At 41.1% G+C, this 19,131-nt stretch overlaps 1 protein-coding gene across 13 annotated transcripts in view; it reads left to right on the top strand.

The window, feature by feature from the left end:
- The window catches only part of LAMA2 (laminin subunit alpha 2), a 4,753,606-nt gene that overhangs the window by 3,650,307 nt on the left and 1,084,168 nt on the right, over positions 1–19,131 (top strand). For all 13 annotated transcript variants that reach the window (XM_044064325.1, XM_044064371.1, XM_044064344.1 and 10 more), the window contains one exon: positions 17,343–17,445. In XM_044064325.1, coding sequence (XP_043920260.1) covers positions 17,343–17,445 — 103 coding nt within the window. The remainder of the gene's footprint in view (positions 1–17,342; positions 17,446–19,131) is intronic.

Genomic DNA, 19,131 nt, shown 5'->3' on the forward strand with positions numbered 1-19,131 from the left:
GCTGTCACATACAACAGTCACTCAGGAACATTGCAGATCCAGGCATTGTTGGCAACATGCTGGAGGATGGATTCAATGCTGACAGTACACCCTCTCACTCACTACAGGGCCGCAATCCATACATGAACATTGTGGTGTCCCTGTGGTCACACCTACACAGTACTGACCTACACTCTATATGTCCTGGGACACTGGCCCCATGTCATCTTCCAACATCCCAGGCTGTGATGTCCACCAACCTCTGAATTACGTCTCCCCACTAGGCCACCATATTCAGTAATAGCCTTGTTTCAGACATTGTAGCCCCTGAATGGCACACAGCAGCATTTATCACACTACACACAGGTGGCACCGCATTGCACGAGTGGGACTATAGTCCTACACACCTGACTGGACTGTTCTGCATGGCTATGGGGCACATCATCAAGGACGTCATTCTCAGAGACATTGTTGGGCTCCCGTCCTTTGCTGCTACCCGGGTTGGGCTTGTTAAGGCCAGAGCATGGCCCCTACACATGGTGGACTCCTTTCATACAGTTACCAGAGCAGTTGCTGATGGTACGGGAGTCCACACATCCTACATTGTCCTCTAATTGCCTTTCAGCACCATTCCCCATTCTGGTATTGACAACATACACATCCACCTGCACATCGTACCTTGTGTCTCAGGATGTTATGCTATGTGGCTCATGGACAGGACACACAGTGAGGCCAGCATACCATAGTACCTACTACATGTCAGGTACATTTGGCATACGGCGGTCCTCAGTCATAGGGCCCCTCATGTACAGTATATGCTTCCCTGCGGAACAGGCTGGCACAGGGGACTTTCCCTGCCTAGCTTTCAAACCCCTACATTTCAGGCACCATGATTGCTCCACCAGCTGATACTGACTCCAACCATACGGGTGTCGCTATGACAGATACATAATATGACTATCATGGCATCAAGCTGCATGACACAAGGTGCATGCACATCACCTTTGCATTACACCATTCACTCACTGACTGTCACATGGATGGTAGTCCCCTACATACATATCACATTGTACATGTTTGCAGTACACACATATGTCGCACCCACTCCTGTGGTTACTGTATTGCCACTGTGTCATGGATATCCTTCTACGTGGTCACACCTATCTGTACTGGGTGTGTAACTGGTACATAGGCACCCATTGTACCTCTGAACTCAAGACATCTACACACATTCAAGGGTACACCACCCCATTTAGGGTGTACCTTACACAACAGCTACAGCTTTACATGCCACAACATTAACACGCCATGACGTTTACTGAGCTCCGACAGTTTAAATATGCGGCTGCACTACGGACACCACATCTATACACATTTGCATACTACATACTCAGGGGTGACCTCTGCTGATCAGACAGGGCCCATGTCCACAACATTATTGATGGATATACTCCTCATACGCAACATAAGCAGAGGCCACTGTGAGCAACATGCTCATGGATATGTGCACACACGCCACGATGAGTGGGATGTGCTTCTGGGTTACATTCCCAAACCGGACACTCACCATGCTGTGGAACATAAGTCCTATGTACATCACGCAGGGACACTCAGTAGCACTGTTCATGTGATACCTCCCTTGGTGGTTGGGAGACACATGTAGGCCTGGGATCACTGCAGTGGCTGTACTATGCAGTGGTGCAGGTGACACCTGGCTCTGCTCTTCACAGGACACTACCCTGGAGAGGTGCCACTAGTGTGAACACTGTAGTTGTGCTTACACATGGACTTGCCAGACTGCATAGTACCCCACTATGCACCTGTGCAGCTATTACATGTCCTTTGTGCATGGTTACTTGGTAGCCCTTCCATTTAGATTAGCTATCATGCTATTACTATGTCCCATACCTACAGGCCATATGTATCCTGTTATTGTACATACCAATAGACGATACCTGTGGTATGCATGATATGCCTGTTATGCTGTGTAGAATATCTGTCATATCTATCTATAATACTATACGTTACACATATTTCACATAGTATCCCATAATGCAAAGCATACTTGCACAGCGGGACCACCTTACATATGTCATTAACGTTATATGTCCATACACATGCGTGCTGTGACAGTATATCAACATATACTATCCCCTGCTATGGCACGTCCTTGTTGGACATACCCTACCACTGATGGCGGGTTGTATGGCATTGTTCTGTTTAATGCCCTCATGTAGCATCCCTTGTGGTGTCTGTGCTGTGTACCTTGTGTCCCACTGCTGGACGCACAGTTTCTACAAGCGTTAGTATGCTCAGCAAGACATCACTACATAAATACCTTTCCCCACTTTATGCATTGCGGACACGTTTAATTAATGAAAACCAGGCTATACATACAGTAAAACTAATTAATACAGATCATGCTATACATAACCTTACATATCGGGCATTCTACATACCTTGTTGTCGTTACGGCATTTCGTTTCTATCTCTCTCACAGTGTTTCAACTGTTATTCGGTATGAGCATACGGTTTGAATGTCTGGCAAGTCATCCTTATATACGTCGATACCTGAAACATGTAGATTCTTCCCACCAATTGGTGTTCCTGAGTGACTAATTACTTGCATATCAGCTGTGCAGCTACTCCATTCGCCAATTACGCGGCGACAGTGGGGTATAATTGGATTCTCCACTTGGGCGTTGCCTATTACCTTTGGGGAGTCGGTCTGTATTGTGTTTTGTTATGTGTAACTGCAACTGCTATGCATGGAGACAAGTATAGTTTGGATTCATGTCCCCCGTGGATTGTGTGTGACAGGTAGAGTATTTGGTTCAACATGTGGGTGTACCTGTCATCCCGACGTCTAATAACAGAGTATTGCAATCAAAACATGTAACATGGCTGTTTGTTCCATTATACAACGCATGCAATTTTGCATGACGCCTTTAATTGTGTCTCTCACATGGTATGTTGAGGGTTCTGCAGATGTAATTGACTGACTGCATGTTTGTGCTGCTATTACAGTTTGTATTGCTTTAGTTTCTAGTGTGGGGGATGTTGGTGGTTGTACGTAACATATACGGTTTGTGGGCCTTTCATTTCTACATAATCCGTATATATGTGTGTGTAGGCTCCGTCCCTAATTAGAGAGCTAACAGTTAGTTGACTTATGTTACGGGATTGTAGGTTGGGCCATTGTTAATTGGTTTCTATATCGTCCACAGGTGAGCTTGCTACTTGTATACCTCTGTAATTGCAGCGATATATCAGGGGATATGTGTAAGTGACAGCTATCCCTTGTATTTCTGTCCCAGATATTTGCAGACATTGTGGTTGTGTTGTTAAAAGAGCCTGTTTGCCATGGGTTGCCACCTTTTCATATGGTCATTGTTGGACACTTGCGGGACACAAAGCGGTGTTTACAGGCCAACATGTAGCCACAGTCAGTACACAGGTAGCACATACTTTTATCCTCACTACATACCTACTGTTGTGTGACTTTGGCTACTTATCATATTGCATGTAACATTTAAGTTTCTTACATACAGGCATAACTATTAAATACAACTGTTACATTATATATGGGACATATTTATGACCTACCATCTCGGACATTTGCCCTTTGTACTGTTTTATGTTAGGACACACCTGCCCAGGGTGGGGCTGTCCCTCCTACTGTGGTACAGGTAGTACCCGTATGCCTACGGCTAGCTATACCCACACCTACCATACTGATCTGCCTCTGACTTGGCACCAACATACACATGTTGCGGACACACACACACATATTACAGTCACACAGAGACGCACACGGCACCCTCAACGCACACTTACACAGACTACGGCACTCACAGACAGTTGAACACAGTACCTACGTGGACCGCGACACCGGCAGCGGTGACTAACTGTCCCTTCATATCATCATACTATTACTCGTGGATGTACTGTTCTGGTACTGTATTCTATCAGTCTTTCAGCCTCGTGGTTACGCATGTCGGTATGTTACATATTCCATGGTTGGCGGTATCCTATTTATTTGTACCTCCAAGATGTTATGAATGTCGTTGAACTATCTATTATATTTGCAGATATCGCTGAATCCATCTATATCACCATATATCCCCCTATTGCCCTTTCTATCTGTATTATATATATGCATATGTGTACACACATATATATATCTGGTGGGGAACGTGACAGGCACACAGCACCACCATATGCTGTAAGACTCATGTACTGTTCAGGTGTTGGCATTCCGTGTTCCACTGGCTGTTGTGTTTACAATGTTTGAGGGCTGCCTATGTAGGAGTCACACATTGGGCCACCTATACATTACAATTTACAGGTGGTCATGTTTGTGGGCCATCCATTTTACTGTGTGTGCAGGTGGAGAGGTGTCAGTCCATAGGGGCCTACACTGTCAGAGTATATGCTATACGTTCCCTGTTTGCCAAGGCGTAGGCATATTGGGCATGCCTCCGTCTGCCTACAGGGGCTGGCACAGTGTGTTCATGGTCTGAATCCCTCTGTGCCTGTAATGGCCTTGGCAATTGTGGTGGGCTATGAGGGCCTTCACCATTTTGTCCCTGCTGCAGCTGCTTCCGCAGGATCATATTATGTTTCATGCCACATACTATGACGATGTGGGCACACATGCCTGAGTACTGCAAGGCTCCACCAGATGTATCCAAGCACCGGAACCGTGATTTCAGCATCCCGAACACACGCTCTATGATGATTCTGGTTTGTGCGTGTGCCTCATTATGGCATTCTTGCATGGGTGTGTGTGCATTTCTGATGGGTGTCATCATCCACGGCTCCAGTGCATTGCCAGCATCCCCCACGAGATGGCCATGAGTGATGTCCCCCCTGACAAATACCTGATACAGCTGTGAGGCATGCCAGATATGGGAGTCATGGTAGCTTCCAGGGCTGCCAGCACACACATCCATGATAATGCCCTGGGCATTGCACATGACCTGGCAGTTGATGGAGTGGAATCCCTTGCAGTTTATGTAGGGCCTACCCTGCTCATCAGGTGGTGACTTGATTTGTATGTGTGTGCAGTCTATCGCACCCAGTACCTCCGGGTAGTGTGCCACATGGTGGAAGAGATGCATATTGCTGGCCAACTCCTCTGAGTTCTGGGGAAGTTTATCTGCTCATTGGCATGTGGTAACATGGCATCCAGGAACTGGTGTAGTACCCTGGATGCTGATTCCTGTGAGATACCCATTATATCTCCAGTTGGCCTTTGAAAGGTACCTGTGGCCAGTATTCGCAGGCTTACACATACCTTCGTGTCCACTGGTATGGGTTCCCCTCTGTTGTTTCTGGTTCTCAGGTGTGGCCGGCACAGCTCCACTATTTGTTGTAGGATGTCCCTGTCCATTCTGTAACGCTCTACTATCTCCAGGTCATGTAGCCCCTGGTAGGTTACCCTTGGTCTGAACACTCTCCTTCTCCTCCTAGGCCTGCGGTGGTTGTCGGCATCATCCTCCACAACACCGTCAGTCTCTAACACATGCTGATGAATCCCAGCTATGGCAGCTCCCAACATGTACATTTTAAAAGTTCCCCGTGTGTTTACACCTATGGTGCAGTGTTTGGGAATACACAGGTGTGTGTTGGGTGCTTTCACACTTTATACTATTGTGCTGTGAACACCGATGATGTCATAGGGTGTGTATGTACGATCGTAGCTACAGGTTATCTTATGTGTTTTACTGCCAGAACTACTATTGTGGTGCCTTTGGTGTTGAATTACATTTGCCTGCCGTGGATTACCTCTTGACCTTCCCTTTACATTTCTGCGCATTGCACCTACCATTTTCTGGCGTGCATCCTGCAGCCTACTTTCATTTGTACTTTCCTGGACCTGCTGTCGGTTTGCTTTGCTCTGCTGTGTCAGGTCTCCTATCTTTGCAATCCAATACCTCCCCTCCTTTCTTTGCATTCAAATGCCTCCCCTATCCTGTTTTGCAGGTTTCTGCAAGTGGACTTGTCAGCTGCCGTCGATTGGCCTTCGTGGGTTGATTGGTGTTGATTGCTCATTAGTACTCCAATTACCCAACTTCCGCATTTCCTTCTTTTCTTCCCCTGACCTTCCTGTTTCTGCTATTGTTTGCAGTGCGTGCGTCTGATTACTGGGTTTCGGGCACGTTTTCATCCTCATACACATGCGCTTTTGGCCACCATGTGTGCTCTCAGCTAAACGATTCCTCCCCACCCCTGTCCTGCAGCTTTGCTTAGCAATGGACAGGCCAGTTTTGCAATGCTCCAATGTGCTTAGTGCTACGGTGGCACACCACTCTGCTGATGTCATGTATCTCCTCTGAGCCACTCCTCGGTGTTATATCGCTGCGCCGTATGGTACAACCTTCATCCGGCGGGACATTTGCGATTCAGTATTATTTGCCTCATTTGCATGGCATTGACTACTAATTCACAGTTACCGCGCCGAACACTATCGCAAGCCCTTAGCAACCCATCCACCTTGGTTGTGGTGTTCCATGCCTACCATTGTGTATTATGCTGTAAACCTGATTTCTATTACGTTGCGATTTTATGACATTTTTATGTTATTTCTTTATGTTACAGCTTCCGCACACATGCGCTGTGGTTATGGTGTGCATTACTGTGGACATGACATTAAATGTTGTTATTTACGCGTTGTGCATCTTTTCTTATGCCATTGGCTGTGTATTTCACCATTGGCATATGTTAACGTTGTGATACCTGGGTCTGGCCCTCTTCCATAGCTCCGATGTTCTGACTGGGAAAATGTAAACCGTGTTTTTTGGTTTACATTTCCGTGGGCTTACCACTGTACCACTTCATGAATCGCTATATGCCTTCATTTGCATGGTGCGACACTGCACATGGGGTGATTTGCATACCTACGCCGGGGGCTGTGCAGATCTGGCGTACGCCGGTAGTGCACGTGGAATTGGATCGTACCTGAATCGCTCGGCGGCCATATTTGGCGTTATAATGCCTACGCTATGCGTGTGCCTGGCGCAAGCTTCATGAATCCCCGGGAAAGATTAAGATACTGGTGGATGAAAGACCCAAAAAATAGGGACAGATTTTAAATATTGCTCTTATAAGTTTAGAAAGTTGCTAAAATAACCAGATTTGAATTAGGATGTAGTTTTTTAAGGGTCTGAAGTTTGAAACTCAAATGTATGGCATTATTTAATGACTTAAATCCTCAGTGATTTGCCAGAAAGAAAATACAAAATTTATGAGTAACAAAGAAAAAATATAAGGCAAAAATCTAGACAGTTGAGTGGTATTGTTCTATTTATTTCCAGTATCTGTTAACTTGCAAGCTTGTAACATGAGCAAACTACTTAATAACTTAAACATTACAGTCTTTGCATGATGCTTAAAAAAGTGTAAACAAATTCTGAAACTTAAATGTATGTCATTCACTCTTCAGTGATTTGCCAGAAAACAATAAATCTTATGAGGAATGAATGGACAAAAAATAGAGACAAAAATCTGGACAATTTAAGTAAGGCCACTTGTCCACGTGGCTGGCTAGTGATGAATTTACTACTTACCTATTTTAACTGCAGAATGGAGTTCAATTCAATCTATGAATCCTGTAGTAGTAGAATACAAAATCAAAACCTCATATCTGTGAGTAACTCTTCCTCCAAGCATGAACTCAGCCTGCAAAACACCAAATGATTGGTAACTGCACTGACTCAATGTTCTCTCAGCTCCAAAGCAATAAATCCATTTTCCTTCACAGCCAATACAGTCTCTCTTCAGGCACAACACTTTTCAAAGATCAATCTTATTGCTTGTTGCAAATTATTCCTTCCTGCTGTTAAGTTGAAAACTAACTAACCATCCTGCCCTGCTTATATGCAGACTGAGCCAGCATAACTCAAGATGGGAAGCACACTTCTGCATGTAAGCAGTAAAGGAGAGTTATAAAACAAGGAAGAAGCTGGCCTGCAGCAAGCAAATTAGATACTGTGAAATGATACTCTGGCTGAAACATCAACAGCTGGAACACAGGTCACTTTACCACATATCTTGGGTGCAAAAATGCTCAAATCATCAGTCGGGGAATAATGCTTATTTAAACTTAAAAAGAAGTGCTGCCAGGTAATTCAGGATGATTGAGAGCTATGTCCACTACAGTTCTTGAGTTATGAGGGAGACAGCTAGGGGCAGGCTACATACAAGCATACCTCTCACCCTCGTAGTGCAAGAAATCTTGACAAAGCCAAACGTAATAGTGAGACAAAGAGCAAAGACACAAAGTCAGGGATGGATTGTAATTAATGAGCTTATGAACTTAGAATGTTGCTGGAATAACATATTTTGCATTAGCTTACATTTATGGTGAAGAATATGAAGTCTGAAACTCTAAGGCCTGATATTAATGACTGATTGTAATTGTCTGTGATTTATGAGGGCAGTGAAAAGGTAAGAGGAGACATCAGGGACTTTCTGTCAACTCAGGGACACATAAAGGGGGAGATTGTGTGTGTGTGTGTGTGTGTGTGTGTGTGTGTGTGTGTGTGTGTGTGTGTGTGCGTGTGTGTGTGTTCATGCATGTGATTGATTGTGTGTGTGTGTTTATGTGTGCATGTACGTGCCTGTGTATGTGTTTGAATGTGTATGCGAGAATATATGTAGTTGCCTATGCCACGACAATGCATGTCGTGCTACTGCTAACTACCACAGAAAAGAGGTGATCTGCAATTACAGTAGTTAATAGCGATTCAGAGGCATGCAAATTAAACTATAACGAGGTCCTTTCTCATGGTGACTAATGAGTTTCTGAATAACAAAGTAACACATTATGGAAACGGGGCTTCTTTACCATAGCCCTTGCGAATTATGGGGTTCCTTTTTAATCCCAGAAGATATCATAATTTCATTAGTGAAAAATCAGGGGTTTGTGATTAATATTGTCATATTAAGGTAATAATAGTAATTCTTAGGTGTGATTGATGGGCTACCTTTATGAAGATGTATGAAATTAGTTTCTTTCCATATTAATGGTAGAGTTCCCTCTCAGATGTATCTAGTGATTAGCCTTTTTACAGGAATGGTAATGGAGAAGGTTCCCAGTTTTAGAAATAGGTTATCATAACCTGTGAAAAAAGCTCTTGGACCTTTTGTAGTAATTTTTTCACTCTTCTTTGATTAGAAATGTTGTTGAGAGGTTTTTGACTTCGAGTTATCAATAATGAAGGAGGATTGGTAGATGATTTTAAAAAGTGGAGAGAAGCTATAGGTATGTTAGGTACTAAAGTTTCAAAGTAGTTTTGCAGGAGTTCAGCTGTCTTTTGTTGGCTAAATTAAAGGGTGGTGATACTTGCGACTGATATAAGAAGTTTTGTTTAATCAAATGCCAAAACATTTTAAGGAGGAGTTACTGGGTTGGTACTTCCAGAGTATTATCTTTTGATTTTTTTTTTTTTGCAAACTATTCACACTTGTTTCATAAATATTTGTATGACTGGAGTGCCATTTTTGTTTTAGTACTGTTTGCCCATGGTATCGCTCTTTGTAGCATTAGCGTTTCAATTTAAGAGTCATCCAAGGTAAGGATGCATGTTTATCCCTTATAAATTGTTTAAGATGAAAAGCTGTGTAGCATTCTTGTGAGTGATGTGTATAAGAATGCTGTTGCATCATTTGGGCTTAGATGATGGTCTTTTGGCGGCAGCTAATTTCCTGTATACTTCATTTTAGATCATTTTTGGTGAGATTTTGTAAACTATGATCTGTGATAAACAGGTGGTGCTTCTCTGAAATCTACAGGTGGTACTTCTCTGAAATCTACGATGCCGAGGTGGTACGGCGGTAGCATTGTTACCTCACAGCAAGAGGTTCTCCCGTTCGATTTTCGGCTGGGCTTGAGAGTGCCTTCTGTGTGGAGTCTGCATGTCCTCCCCATGGTTGGGTAGCATTCAAAAGACATGCGTGCGTAAATGGGCTTGCCTTCTTTGAAGATTGAGCGTCAAGCTGGCATCTCGGCCTTTTGTAAAAATCTACTGCCAATCATTAGCGGACCGATGTTCCGCTGTGGCGACTCCTTACCGGGAAAAGACAAAAGACAAACAACAACTTCTCTGAAATCTACAGTCCAAGTAATTACAGTAAGGAAGTGACAGCTTAAGGAATGAGACAGGATTCTGACTTATCCTATATATTCTGGCTTAAATGCTAGAAGCCATTCAGAAATCCTAAGTCTGCTGTGTAACTGTATCAGTCATAGTTAGTTTATGTTGTGGACAATGGAATGGAGGTATGTTGTGGCCCAGTCTATACGGAAAGCCTCTGCACAGTGCATTTTTTGTTTAGCATTATTGAGCAGCAAGTATTTAGTATATTCCAGTAACTTTGTAGGTTTCTTACTGGAATTATGGAGGCCTACTAGTTTAAAATATTTAAGTGGGCCTGGAGATGTATTTATTAACAGGGTTTTTCTGCTTTTTGTCAGGGAGCATTGCTTTTCATAAATTGTACATTTAATATGTTCTTTGCTAGAACGATAAGGCTGCCTGCTCTTTTACAAACAGTGTCCTGTCAAAATAATTTATGACTTTTGGGATTAAACTCATTTCTATATTGTAGGGTTTTTGGACAGGTTTTAGTGATTGTACTTCTAGAGTGCAATAATCAATGGAGGGTTGTATCTAATCAAATTTGATTCAAAAGCATATCATGATAAGGTTAATAATTTTAACCCTTTATTTTGGCCCATGACTGCCCAGTAGGTGAAGCTATGGTGATGTTATCTGGTTTGTTGGCAATGGTATTGCAACTTTTTAGATTAGAGAACAGAATGTGAAAGGATGGCTTTGGATTTAGAGGATTCACCTGCTCATTTGAGCAAAAAAGAGGTCCAAGTTTCTGTTGGTTATGAGCTATGTATTTAGTTATCTAGTTTTCTTTAGTAAGTTAGTATGTGTGGTTATATTTTGTGCTTTTCTTCTTGAGTTAAAATTTTCTTTGGTTTATTAACTCCTAGTGGTGAATGGTTTGGTGGATTTTAATTGCTGAGTATGTAAAAGATGCTAACAGAGGTAGTTTTAATACCCATTTGTTAAATATACCATTTGTAGCTTCTAGAATATCAGGCTTTGGATTTTGAAGTAGGTAAAGAAAACAAACTTGTTAATATTATCATATCTTTGTGGTAGTTATAGTGCAGTTTACCTTTAGTAGTATATTGTACAGTGAATAAATGCAGTATCACTTTATATTATACTACTAACCAAATTTCCAGGGTTATTTTGGCTGATGGGCTGCCTAAACTCAAGTGATGAAGTTGTTGCTGACATAAAAGTGGGATTAATAGAATTGACTACTACTAATGGTTGTTATAAGGTGTGTTTTAAGGGTTCATTGTTGAAATCTAGAATGTGATGAGGAATTTGAATGTGATTGGTTGCTTAGTGTTTGATTTTTTGTTGAGGGTAGAGAGTTATAGGCTTATCAAGCTGATTGATGATTGTTGAGGTAGAAAATTTATGGAAGTAAAATGGAAGAATATAGGATAGGTAAGCATAATGAAGCATAGCAACACAGGCAATCCTTGAGATAAGAATCCTCCAGAAACAACTAGTAAACTGACCGTGCAATAAGGCAATCACATTATGTGTACATAGATCAGTTACCGAATAAAAACTGTAAGGCACTATCTCTTGGAAAAGGACTATCATGCAGGAAGCCCATAGAAAGGCAACAGATTAAAATTACTATTGAGTAGTAGAAATGTATGAAAGAGTCAAAACAGAAGCTACTGATGCATATACAATAGAACACAATAGAACGTTCACAAAAAAGGAGTTAATTATCAATCCTTTAATCAAGTCTGTTTATGTTTTATGGGTCTAGTAGCCAAAGGCTTTTGAAATGTTTCCACTTTTAAAGAAATTCTTATTACACAGTATAGTTAAATTTATAATGGCAGAGTTGGAGAGGTGAGTCAGCAGATATAATTATCTTGATAGAAGTCTTGTCAAACTAGGAAATAGTGCCTCTTTGTCCTTATCAAAAATGAGAAAATTAAATTAGTGGTATAAAAAGTACGGAAACCATATTGTGAGTTATTAAGCAGACAGATGTCAGTATTGTATGTGATACTTTGCTTATAATCTAATTTTTCAAAAAACTTCAGAAAAGATAAAAGCCTAGCAACAGGCCAAAATGGTTTTGGTTGAAGAAGTGAGTCAATATTTTTGGTAAATGTGTTTTTTTTTCTGATAGTTTGAAGATGTAGAGATGGGTTTAGCAGTGCCGAATAAGGATTTTTTAAGGAACTGAAGGTGTAGACACATTTCTCCATAGGTTGTCTTCTAGTAATTTAATTAGAAGGTTTTGTTGAAATGGATCTAAATAGAATTTAGATAAGACAAAGCAAAAGCTGAGACAGTGAATGTAAAGTTTTAAGGAGAATTGTGATTTTGTGATAGACTAGTTTGGGTGAATCTGTCGGTTCATAGTTTGGTGAAATAGATCATTCATTTAATTTTTGAGGGGTTAGTTACAAGGTCATGTTCCAGAGCCAGAGTACCAGACTGCTGAGGTCCTCTTGTAATATTTTAATGGTTTTGTTAAAGGATGAAAATCAGTATTTATTTATTTATTTATTTATTTATTTATTTATTTATTTATTTATTCAGTTTGATTACTGGGGAGGTCCACTGGGCTAGGGGGCCATTTTCAGTGGAGGCCCGGGGAAAAGCTCCACAGAACAAAGTTTATTTAGATACACATTTTTCAAAGATAGTAAAAAATACACACCCCACAACCATATACAGCTTTTTGTACTCTTTGCCTATATTCTCTCTCTCTGTTGCACACTGGCCTACTTGCCCAACTATCTACACAGCTGATTGTTCCCAACCCAACCTGTCCTGACACTCACTCATCTTTTTTGGCTCTTCCTGCTCCATTCGCACTGCGGGCTCATTCCGCTCCCTTACCCTGCCCCCAATTTCCACCCGCCCCCAGTGATCCTACATTTATTCCCCCTCCTGCTAATCCCTCCCACTCCCCAACCAATCCTCATACTCCTCTTACTCCTCTCACCCACCCCTTTCTCCAATCCACACGACTCTCATTGACACTCCCCCTACCCAGCAAATATCACATTACACTCCTCTACTTCTCTTTTATCTCCAACTAACATGCCTTTCCCTCCTCCTTCAATCCTTATCTCCTTATCATTACCCTTCCTTCTACTACCTCTTTACCATGCAACCTCTTATACTAATTTTTACTTACTCCCTTCCCCTATTCCTCCTCACAACATCCTTACATCCCACTATCACAATATCTCAGCATCTTTAGCTCCCTCCCTGCCTATCCTTCTCCTAAAAATAAAACTGTTCCCAATCTCTACTACTAATGACTACAAACTTAAACCTAAACTCTACCAGACTCCTCTACCCAAATCCAAGCATAATAAACGTACTCCCCACCCCTCATTCCTTAACTTAGCCGGCGACATCCACCCCAATCCTGGTCCCAACTCCTCCCCAACATACCTCCCTAGCTCCAACAACAAATCCCCAAATAAAAACCTCAAATTCCTCACCATCAGCGTCCAAAGCCTACTAAATAAAGTAACCCTCTTCCATGCCTGGCTCAATCATAACGAACCAGACATAATAGCCATCTCTGAAACCTGGCTAAAACCTCATATAAGTGACTCTGAATTCCTTCCCCCTGGATTTCACTCTCTCCGATCTGACCACCCAAGTAAAAGAGGTGGTGGTGTAGCTTTATTCTACTCCAACCACTTGTCCATCACTCCATATCCTAATCACATCCCTTTTTTCTCAAATGCTGAACTTGTCATTGGTCTACTAAAACTAAACATCCATAAAAGCATCTGTATCATCTCCCTCTACATTCCTCCTGGTGACAACACCAATACCCTAGAAGACATTCTTTCCTGGACCTCCTCCAATATAAAGCTAGAAATCTACATCCTAGGAGACGTAAATATTAACTGGGGAAAATCAATAACCCTAATCCCACATCAACAATTAACCTATTCACCTTTACTCAACTTACCAACTCCATAACTAGACCTAGTAAAACCAACCCCCCGACTCCATGCTTGACTGGATCCTAGTATCTCATCCTAACAAAAATCATAAAATCAGGAGTCATTCCTGACTCTCTAGGAGACCATCTCCCTGCCTTTATCATTCGAGCTGCTCCCTCTTCCTCACACTCCCTTCAATACATTCATACTCGCAACCTAACTAACTTTAACCCCACTACTTTCTCTGATTCCCTTAAGCTAACTAACTGAAACCCCCTAAAAATACTACCTCTAGACAAAGCCATTGACTACTTTAATTCAACATTCTTAACAGTCCTTAACTCCCTAGCTCCAATAAGAACTAAAAGAGTTAAAACTAAAACCTCTCAATGGCTCACCAAAGACACAAAAAAACATTATGCTACAAAGAGATAAAACTTGGAAAATCTACCTCCACTATAAACAACCTGAAACATTACTAAAATATAAACAGTTGAGAAACCTCGCCAAAAAACAAGTCATTAGAGACAAAAAGTCTTACTACGTCAAACTACAAGAAAATCATGCTAAAAATCCCAAACAATTCTGGAACTCTATTAATTCCCTCCTCAGGCCTGGAACAAAAAAGAACCCCTGTCCTGACACCAACAAATCTGACTCAGAAATTGCCTCACTATTCAATACCTTCTTCACCTCTTCCATAGCTGAGCTTACTAAGACCTTTACCAATAATAACCCTCCTCCCCTCCCTGCCCAATCCTCCCCTCCTTCCCCTTCCCACCCTAATTTTGAACTTAAACCCATCTCCACCAATCTAATAAAGAAACTCCTTTACAAACTAAAGCCTTGCTCCAATGCCCCTGACAGCATTTCATCCTCCTTCTTAAAAATAGCTTCAGATGCTATTGCTCGGCCTATCAGCATCCTGATCAATAGATCTCTACTTGAATCTTACGTTCCCAAACTATGGTGAACTGCATATATTCTTCCACTCCACAAGGGCGGCAAAAATTATAATGTCTCCAACTTCCGCCCCATAGCCATCCTCTCCCCTATCTCCAAAATTCTTGAAAAATGTATCCACCTACAGCTCTTACCATTCCTTACCAAATACCAGCTACTCTCCCCTACCCAACACGGCTTCCACCCAGGACACAGTACTAACTCAGAATAAAAAAATATGCTGATGTTGGGAGGCTGGTGGAGGGGAGTTGACTTAAAGGTAGAACATCAGTTAGGCTAAAACACATTCTGGTACTTACGTATTATCACAACCAGAGGGAAAGCCACACAACTGACATCTTTTAAATTAAATAAAAGTGGATGAAATCTTTTTAAAAGATTTTGCAGACCTCTGTGCTTTATCTATATTTCACATAGTGGGAAATCAGCTTTTATCAGTTGTATTTCTGTCTGACAGCAGATAAGTACCCATTTATACTTTTACTTGTGCATGCATCACATGATTTCTGACAGACAGCTTAAACCGTTAAGTACTCCAAGTATTGTTGACAAATCCTTAAATGAAGATGATGTAATTCACCACAAAAAAGTACTTGGTAAGTACACCACAGTGGGTGAATGAAAAGTGAGTGATGTGATCTCACAGTGACACCTTGCTTTACAAACGCGCTTCTTGTGTAGGAAATTTGGAATTGGTGTCTGTAAAGGTGTGCAGTGCTGTGGGTACATGAGCACACAGGAGTTGCCAGTTTGTTCCTTGCATGCATGACAAGAACGGGGTGACACTGCCTTTACAGAGGTGTTTTCACGGTTGCAAATGAGGTGGCCTACATCGCTTCTGCTTACACATTGCTAACCCTACTACAGTAACATTAAATGTAGCATTCCTACTTTGAGAAGGCCTGTGTATCCCCCCACGGTACCTCTCACAACTGTGCTGCTGTCATTCTTACAACTTACTAACTGTATTACAGCAGCTTAAGGACACATTCCCCAAGCTGACAGTAGTTACAAACCAGTTTTTATTCTGCCACTGTCAGTTGCTGTTTATGACAGGCAGATTTTATTGTGTACTGTGGGACCCGATCATGACTTTCATAGGGGGTGGTTAACATTGGGTAACATGGGATTGCGATGTTCTGACAGTTAATGTGCAGAATTATAACAGTTTGCCCTCCTGGTTGCATGGTACATGTTATGAAAATTACATGTAGTAAGGAGTGTTATAGTCTCATCCCAAGAAACTTTCAGTGCAGATCTCAGCAGGATTACCACTTGGAAATTAGCCATTTGTCCTGCTCGGAATCTGGTTGAGATAATACATAAATGCCCACATTCATTTGAAATACCCTGGTTTAGGTAAAATGTTGGCGAAGAGGCAGTGTTAATTTTAATAGAGAATGGTCTGTGATGCAGGTGGCCTGTGAGCCATCTTCAGTAATGGATCAAAACTAAATGTTTATGGTTTGTGATGACCTAATGGTTGACCAGGCCAGAAGCTTCAATTTGACCAATGAAGACAGAGCCTGGCTCATGTTAGGTTCACCTTGTGTGCATTTTGGTGGTCATCCTTTAGTGTGTGTAATATCATCATTATACTTCTACCAGTCAAAACATGCTAGTGTCTGAAAAGTAGGTTATGCTAATGGATGTATTAACACTTCTGGGAATGTACTAGTTTTTCTCAGTATTTCCTAAAATTGGTAGTTGTGATGTAGTTTTTTTCAGTTTTGTTCAAATTATATTTATATTTTATATTAACTCAGCATCTGGTTATAATGACACTTTGCAAATTTGTGAATAATTTGTTGTACTTTGTTCCTTAGTTAGAAAACTATTACGATATTTTGAAAGTAATGTGTAATAATATTAAAGACTTAAACTATGAGCACACACAGAAAGATATAACTGTAGAATTGAAGTCTGCAACAGTTCAAAAAGCCTAACCCCCAAGACCTTTTACTATTGGTGTATATGCAGAGTACCATAGCTGTCTAATGCTGTTCATATCTCCAAAGAACCATTTTACTGTCACTAATCCGATCTTGTCCAGAGCTTGAAAATGATTCTAATGACTGTTTAACATAACCTGTGCTTCATGACAATCATTTTCTCCATTTTTCTTTGTAAGAAAGTATTAAGTAAATGCCTGTTTTGAAAACATGATGTTAACTAATTAAATAAAATCATAGACAGTGATTGTAACTTTTTTATGAATATTGTGTTCTGTTTTTAAAGCACTGCATACTTTAATACCCCATATCATATCTAAACATTATTTGACGACTATTACTAGTGACTAGAAAGAAAGAAAATTAAGTGTTGTTAACAGTAATATTTGCCTCTGCTTTCTCAACAGGCATCAGGACCACCAGCTCCTCTGAAGGAAACAGCAAAGGGCTCACTTCAGAAGAGCTTTCGATTGCTAAGTGAGGCCAAATTGTTGGCTAATGATGTAAAAGGTAAAATCAAATATAGAGTCTGAACCGAATAAAACAGGCATTTTACTAAATTCTGTGTCAAAGTCAACAAAACAGACATTTTATTTATTTTTTTTTTAACTGCATCATGCTGTGACCTTCCTACCAATGTGCCAGCATATTATTAGCCACTGGTCTTACTCTTTTCTTTCATCCTAGGAATTTGGTGGCCAGTGCTGTTACCTGACTGCTCAGTGAGGCGGTCATTGGGGATGTGACCACTAACTGCAGCAGGAAACTAGCAGCTTTTTTTGTACTTCTAATTAACAAAATGATTGATTAGACCAACTTTGAAAAAATGCATTGCATTGCAAGTATGAATGCCATTGTAGTTAGTACAGTATTTTTTTCCCTCTGATCTTCTTATGTAAGTAGAGTTGTACACTTAGAAGAACTACACAATGAGATCTCTGTAGTTCTTGTTGCAGGGCTGAGTAATTTTCTATAAACCCAGGTAGCACATCTGTGTACTTCAGCATTTTCATTTTAAGCACTGGACAACACACACACACACACACACACACACACACACACACACACACACACACACACACACACACACACACACACAAAACACTTCATGAAATAATTTATTAATGCTTGTTTGCTGTTTCCATAGAGTTAAAAAAAATTAATGGAACTGCTCATTTCTCAACTCATTGTGAAGCTAACAAGAGGTTAATTGAAACACTTCTGCATTAAATGTCATTCCAGCCCTCATGACAGACTGGAAGCCAGGTCTGCGTTTTCCAGATTGACATGGTCCAGTTCAACCATTTTAATATGAGCTGATGTGCAATACTTGTTCTAGCTTCAGCATTGAAAAGGAATGAACAATAGCCATTGCTTCTCATATTCTTTTTAAAATTAAGATCAAAGGCACGTTTTGTAAGAATTTGCTGCAGTGAGGTATTAATTCAGTTTCTTTCCTTAATGTGCCAAATTCACTAAATGAAGAACCACATCAGGGATGTGAGCAAAGATCCAGGCTTAGAACCAGCTGAGTTGATTTTTGACCCTAAGATTTATGTGTGAACTGCCTTATAATTTGTCCATGACATTCATATCAATTAAAAATTGCTGTCTTATTACCATACCCTCATTATTTTCCATTCAAGCCTACCTTCCACATCTGCCTTCTTGCTTCAGAGCTCTGACACACTGACCTATTTAATCATTCCCAGCCTTCCTGGAGAAGGTGAAGACATTAAAGTCCAGCTTTTCAGAAATCTACAAATTTTTTCTCAATGCCTAGTGCAGGTGATTTTGTGAGCCAGCATATTCCTACCTATCCCCCATCCAATACCTGCTTTACTGTATGGGGTGTTATATATTTTGATAATAAAGACACTTAGAATGATTTAGTGATGTTAATAAAAATGCAAATTCAGTAGAAGCAGCAGAAAAGCAAACCCAGTATTCACAGTTTAGCAGTTGGAAAATGGGATCAGGCAGCTAAGTGGCTAGACATTTCTCTATGGTACATTTGTTGCAGAGACATATGGCTGTCTTAAATTCTCTGCAGGTAGGAAAAAAGCATGCAAAAATATATCCACAGCTTCAGTAACCAAGTGCAAGGGGAGGGGGGTAATATATTTGGCCTCTAAGTCACCTAGAGACATCAGGCAATATGGCAGTCATTAGTAGTAGTATGCCTAATGGGCATGT

This window comes from Protopterus annectens, chromosome 1.part0 (genome assembly GCF_019279795.1).
Source record: "Protopterus annectens isolate FY-2018-M chromosome 1.part0, PAN1.0, whole genome shotgun sequence".
Lineage (NCBI taxonomy): Eukaryota > Metazoa > Chordata > Ceratodontiformes > Protopteridae > Protopterus > Protopterus annectens.